Below are 7,500 nucleotides of genomic sequence, written 5' to 3' on the forward strand. Positions count from 1 at the left end.
TGCCCCCTACACCCTCTCCCTCTTCCCCTAGAGGATGATAGCTCTAACAGGGGGCCCTCTCCCTCTTCCCTAGAGGATGATAGCTCTAACAGGGGCCCTCTCCCTCTTCCCCTAGAGGATGATAGCTCTAACAGGGGGCCCTCTCCCTCTTCCCCTAGATGATGATAGCTCTAACAGGGGCCCTCTCCCTCCTCCCCCCTAAAGGATGATAGCTCTAACAGGGGCCCTCTCCCCTTCCCCTAGAGGATGATAGCTCTAACAGGGGCCCTCTCCCTCTTCCCCTAGATGATGATAGCTCTAACAGGGGGCCCTCTCCCTCCTCCCCTAGAGGATGATAGCTCTAACAGGGGCCCTCTCCCTCTCTCCTAGATGATGATAGCTCTAACAGGGGGGCCCTTTCCTTCCTCCCCTAGAGGATGATAGCTCTAACAGGGGGCCCTCTCCCTCTTCCCCTAGAGGATGATAGCTCTAACAGGGGGCCCTCTCCCTCTTCCCCTAGAGGATGATAGCTCTAACAGGGGGCCCTCTCCCTCTTCTCCTAGAGGATGATAGCTCTAACAGGGGGCCCTCTCCCTCTTCCCCTAGAGGATGATAGCTCTAACAGGGGGCCCTCTCCCTCTTCCCCTAGAGGATGATAGCTCTAACAGGGGGCCCTCTTCCCCTAGAGGATGATAGCTCTAACAGGGGGCCCTCTTCCCCTAGAGGATGATAGCTCTAACAGGGGGCCCTCTCCCTCTTCCCCTAGAGGATGATAGCTCTAACAGGGGGCCCTCTCCCCTCTTCCCCTAGAGGATGATAGCTCTAACAGGGGGCCCTCTCCCTCTTCCCTAGATGATGATAGCTCTAACAGGGGGCCCTCTCCCCTCCTCCCCTAGAGGATGATAGCTCTAACAGGGGGCCCTCTCCCTCTTCCCCCTAGAGGATGATAGCTCTAACAGGGGGCCCTCTCCCTCTTCCCCTAGAGGATGATAGCTCTAACAGGGGCCCTCTCCCTCTTCCCCTAGAGGATGATAGCTCTAACAGCCCCCCCCCCTCATCCCCTAGGCAGGATTGATAGCTCTAACCAGCCCCCCCCCCTCATCCCCTAGAGGATGATAGCTCTAACAAGCCCCCCCCCTATCCCCTAGAGGATGATAGCTTAACAGGGCCCCCCCCCCATCCCCTAGAGGATATAGCTCTAACAGCCCCCCCCCCCCTCACCCCCCTAGAGGATATAGCTCTAACATCCCCCCCCTCCTGCCCTAGAGGATGATAGCTCTAACAGGCCCCCCCCTCATCCCCTAGAGGATGATAGCTCTAACAGGGCCCCCACCCTCATCCCCTAGAGGATGATACGCTCTAACAGGGCCCCCCCCCTCATCCCCTAGAGGATGATAGCTCTAACAGGGCCCCCCCCCCTAATCCCCTAGAGGATGATAGCTCTAACAGGGGCCCCCCCCCCCCTCATCCCCTAGAGGATGATTAGCTCTAACAGGCCCCCCCCCCCTCATCCCCTAGAGGATGATAGCTCTAACAGGGCCCCCCCCCTCATCCCCCTAGAGGATGATAGCTCTAACAGGCCCCCCCCCCTCATCCCCTAGAGGATGATAGCTCTAACAGGGCCCCCCCCTCATCCCCTAGAGGATGATAGCTCTAACAGGGCCCCCCCCTCATCCCCTAGAGGATGATAGCTCTAACAGGGCCCCCCCCCTCATCCCCTAGAGGATGATAGCTCTAACAGGCCCCCCCCCCCTCATCCCCTAGAGGATGATAGCTCTAACAGGGCCCCCCCCCTCATCCCCTAGAGGATGATAGCTCTAACAGGGCCCCCCCCTCATCCCCTAGAGGATGATAGCTCTAACAGGCTGAATATGATTTGGATTATAATGTTCCAGTCTTTTTTTTCTCTCTTCATAATCGCATCTGGTGTCTAAGGAGGCTGAAAGTTCATTTACTAAACTTAACAAATGAAACAACACCCCCTTCCCCCCTGAACCCCCCCCCCCCCCCCCCCCCCCCCCCCCCCCCCTATATGCCAAAAGTGCCGGCTGATTTTAAACACTCGAGCGGAGTCCTGACATAGAGATAGGTGACTTAGATAGTATTTCCATGCACTCTGGTCCACTCCCTTAATTGCTCTCATGAAAGCCCAATCTGGAGTCCTTCATGCAGAGCTGGGGTTATTTCTATTACAAATGGCTGTCTGAGGGAGATGAGCGGACTGGAAATTAAATTATGCGACCAACTAGGGACAGACAGGACACACATGCACACGCACACACACACACACACACACACCAGTCCCAGAGAGCAGTCAAATGACTCTGTCCGAAGCAGAATGCTCTTTCCATGTTGTGACATTTCAGTTGTTATTGATTATCAGAGATGGACCAAACAGTCTAAAACACATCTAATTGCTGCTGAGACACACACACACACACACACACACACACACAACACACACACACACACACACACACACACACACACACACACACACACACACACACACACACACACACACACACACAACACACATACCACACAACACACATACCACACACACACACACACACACAACACACACACACACACACACACACACACATAACAAACACACAAACAACACACACACACACACATAACAAACACACACATACAACACACACACATACAACACACACACAACACACACACACACACACACACACACACACACACATAACAAACACACAAACAACACACACACACACACATACAACACACACACATACAACAAACACATGTACAACAAACACACATACAACCAACACACAACACATACATACAACACACATACAACACACATGCAACACACACACAACACGCACAACACAACACACACAACACACACAACACAACACACACATACAACACACACACAACACACACAACACAACACACACAACACGCACAACACAACACACACAACACGCACAACACAACACACACAACACACACAACACAACACACACACACAACACACACAACACAACACACACAACACACACCTACACACAACACACACACAACACGCACATTCTTCACACACATACAACACACACACACACACACTTTCAACACACACATACAACACACACATTCAACACACACACACACACAACACACACATACAACACACACATACAACATGCACAACACACACACATAAACACACACACAACACACACACATATAACACACACACACAACACACACATACACAACACACACATACAACACACACATACACACACACATACAACATGCACAACACACACACAACACACACATACAACACACACATACAACATGCACAACACACACACATAAACACACACACAACACACACACATACAACACACACACAACACACACACATACACAACACACACATACAACATGCACAACACACACACATAAACACACACACAACACACACACATACAACACACACACAACACACACACAACACACACACATACAACACACACACAACACACACACACACAACACACACACAACACACACACATATACGATACCCAGAAACTCTCAGTTTTCTCTGGGTGAGATCTCGTCTCTTTTATCTTGGTCACAGAGGACCAAAAAGCAGAGTGTCATAACAGAGCCAGAGAGAGGTAACAGATGGACCTGGGAAAAATACTAGATGCAAATGTTATAATCATCATGATCATGAGGTCCTGTGTGGCTCAGTCGGTAGAGCATGGTGCTTGGAGCTTGGCCCTCGGCGCTTGGTGCTTGGGGCCTGGCGCTTGGTGCTTGGTGCTTGGAGCTCGGCGCTCGGGGCTCGGCACTTGGTGCTTGGGGCTTGGACTTTGGACCTTGGGGCTTGGACCTTGGAGCTTGGGGCTTGGACTTTGGACCTTGGAGCTTGGGGCTTGGGGCTTGGACCTTGGAGCTTGGGGCTTGGACCTTGGAGCTTGGGGCTTGAACCTTGGAGCTTGGGGCTTGGACCTTGGAGCTTGGGGCTTGGACCTTGTAGCTTGGGGCTTGGGGCTTGGACCTTGGAGCTTGGGGCTTGGACCTTGGAGCTTGGGGCTTGGACCTTGGAGCTTGGGGCTTGGGGCTTGGACCTTGGAGCTTGGGCCTTGGGGCTTGGACCTTGGAGCTTGGGGCTTGGACCTTGGAGCTTGGAGCTTGTACCTTGGGGCTTGGGGCTTGGACCTTGGAGCTTGGGGCTTGGGGCTTGGACCTTGGAGCTTGGGGCTTGGGGCTTGGACCTTGGAGCTTGGAGCTTGGGGCTTGGAGCTTAGAGCTTGGGGCTTGGGGCTTGGTGCTTGGAGCTTGGTGCTTGGAGCTTGGAGCTTGGTGCCAAATGTTGTTGGTGGTGATTCCCGCTGGGGTCACACCCACACGTAAAATATATGAGGTGTTTAGGATAAAAGTGTCTGCTAAATGGAACATATGATTATTTGTCATCGAGGAGATGTTTCAACAGTCTGATCAGAATGTGGTAGGAAGATGAGGTATTTAGCAGTGACAGTAGTGACATCACCTTTAGGACTGTTCATTAGTTCAAATAACTGTTTTCTGATTGGCGTTTCGACTAAGGCCCCCTTTGACTCCTAGTGTGGGGTTCGAGATGTACTTTCTGGACCTCCCCAGCCTCCTTACCACCTCAGAGAAAGACTGGATCCCAAATCCCTCCCCCTTCCCCTTGGCCCCTCCCCCTATTTACGTGTTCACACTCACTTCCTCCTTTTGCACAAGTGTCCCAAATGCAGGTAAAACTATAAAGGGTGTAGGGGCTAATTAACCCCACCGGTAGTCTCTTCTACTGAGCCTGCAATGCTGCCAGCTTCAGAGAGAAGTGGAATCCCATAAGGCACTGCGTTATTTATTTTTACTTTGCGCAATTTCACACAAAATAATAGAGAGGCTTTTTGGAATGAAATGACACGTGTGTTTGTTTATGTTCCGATGTCCTGACTTGACACGTATAAAAGATGACATCATACTCTACTGCTAACTGTTATATTTTGACACGTATAAAAGATGACATCATGCTAACTGTTATATTTTGACACGTATAAAAGATGATATCATACTCTACTGCTATATTTTGTTAAACGACAGGGGGGGGGGGGGATTTGTTCATTTTAGTTTCTTGCTTGTTTTGTTATTTAAATGTGGAACATGAATTGCACCATTCAAGTCCGGAGTGTTGGTGCTTTCAAGACAACTGGGAACTCTGGGGGGGGGGGGGGGGAAAGAGGTCAAATCGTGCCGTCAGTGAAAGCCTCAGAAAGCTCTAGAAAGATGCCTGAGTTCCCGACTTGGAATTCAAAAGAGTTGGTTGACCATTGAAAAAAAAAAAAAATCTAATTCAGAGCTAGTTTTTTTCACAGTTCTCAGTTGTCTTGAACTAACTGAAGTCAGACGTCGGAGATTTCCGAGTTCCCAGTTGTTTTGAATGCGGCATGAGTACCGAAGTTGATGGGTTTTATTGATCCCCTCGCCACTCTGGAAGTCACCCTCTGAGTTTCGTCAGCAACACGTGACAACAGAGGGCCCTCTGAGGGAGTTGGTAGGGGGCGAGGCGGTGGTTTGGGATTCACAAAGAGAGACAGAGTAGGAAGAGGAGAGTGCCTGCAGAACTTCCCTGTTTGGCTCCACCCCTCTCATGTCTGGTGGTTTTTGATTGGACAAACTAACCTCTCCACAGACAGACAGGGTTGGTGTCTAGATGGTGCCTGCATGTCAACTTGCACTAATATGGATGTTTGTTTTGTTTGTGTTTGTTTGTGTTTGCATCCTTTGCAGTGTTGTTTACCAGGATGGATTTTATGGTGCAGATATTTATGTAAGTATTATTACCAGTGAATGACGTAGAGGACCGTAACAGAGATAGATGTGTTTCTACTTACCACTCAGGACACATGACATTCACATGTGCCTGTATTCATGTTGGTTGGTTGTATGCTGAGCCAGGTATTTAGAGAGTTGCAGAGCCATATATTTAGAGAGTTACTGAGCCAGGTATTTAGAGAGTTGCAGAGCCATATATTTAGAGAGTTACTGAGCCAGGTATTTAGAGAGTTGCAGAGCCATATATTTAGAGAGTTGCAGAGCCATATATTTAGAGAGTTGCAGAGCCAGGTATTTAGAGAGTTGCAGAGCCAGGTATTTAGAGAGTTGCAGAGCCAGGTATTTAGAGAGTTGCAGAGCCATATATTTAGAGAGTTGCAGAGCCAGGTATTTAGAGAGTTGCAGAGTCAGGTATTTCGAGAGTTGCAGAGCCAGGTATTTAGAGAGTTGCAGAGCCAGGCATTTAGAGAGTTGCAGAGCCATGTATTTAGAGAGCTGGGAATTTGAGGTTTCTGCATTATGATGCTTTAATGAATAATCTATCGCTCCCCAGCAACATTACGTGGGGGATATTTAAACTATGCTATGTCACTGAATGTCTAATTAGAACAATATTCAACATTGCAAAAGTTGTCCCAACTCTCTAAAATGTCATATATGGTTTGGTTTGGTTTAATGTAGACAGCTCAATGTAATGTAAACACACCCAGCCATACCAATGTCTATAGACCTACATCAGCTCAATGTAATGTAAACACACCCAGCCATACCAATGTCTATAGACCTACATCAGCTCAATGTAACGTAACCACACCCAGCCATACCAATGTCTATAGACCTACATCAGCTCAGCTCAATGTAATGTAAACACAACCAACCACAGGCAGTTGGTGACACCTTAATTGGGGAGGAGGAGCTTGTGGTATCGACTGGAGCGGAATCAGGGGAACGACATCAAATACATCAGACAGACGGTTTCCATGGTTTCCAGGTGTTTGACGACGTTCCATTTGTTCCGTTCCTGACATTATTATGAGCCGTCCTCCCCTCAGCAGCCTCCGCTGCAACCAACCCATACAAATCCAGAAATATAATACAATATTACATCAGTAGAATGGTAATAATATCGTACAGTATTACATCAGTAGAATGGTAATACTATCCGACAGTATTACATCAGTATAATGGTAATAATATCGTACAGTATTACATCAGTAGAATGGTAATAATATAGAACAGTATTACATCAGTATAATGGTAATAATATCGTACAGTATTACATCAGTATAATGGTAATAATATCGTACAGTATTACATCAGTAGAATGGTAATAATATAGAACAGTATTACATCAGTATAATGGTAATAATATCGTACAGTATTACATCAGTATAATGGTAATAATATCGTACAGTATTACATCAGTATAATGGTAATAATATCGTACAGTATTACATCAGTATAATGGTAATAATATCGTACAGTATTACATCAGTAGAATGGTAATAATATAGAACAGTATTACATCAGTATAATGGTAATAATATCCTACAGTATTACATCAGTAGAATGGTAATACTATAGTATGTACAGTATTACATCAGTAGAATGGTAATACTATAGTATGTACAGTATTACATCAGTAGAATGG

General features: G+C 47.6%; 1 protein-coding gene across 1 annotated transcript in view; it reads left to right on the forward strand.

Moving 5' to 3' along the window:
* rbfox1 (RNA binding fox-1 homolog 1) overlaps nucleotides 1–7,500 on the forward strand; it is a gene marked incomplete in the record, with an annotated part of 138,558 nt that overhangs the window by 69,772 nt on the left and 61,286 nt on the right. Inside the window, 1 exon segment of the mRNA XM_031814022.1 lies at nucleotides 5,805–5,844. Coding sequence (XP_031669882.1) covers nucleotides 5,805–5,844 — 40 coding nt within the window.

This window comes from Oncorhynchus kisutch, unplaced genomic scaffold, assembly GCF_002021735.2.
Source record: "Oncorhynchus kisutch isolate 150728-3 unplaced genomic scaffold, Okis_V2 Okis06b-Okis10b_hom, whole genome shotgun sequence".
Classification (NCBI taxonomy): domain Eukaryota; kingdom Metazoa; phylum Chordata; class Actinopteri; order Salmoniformes; family Salmonidae; genus Oncorhynchus; species Oncorhynchus kisutch.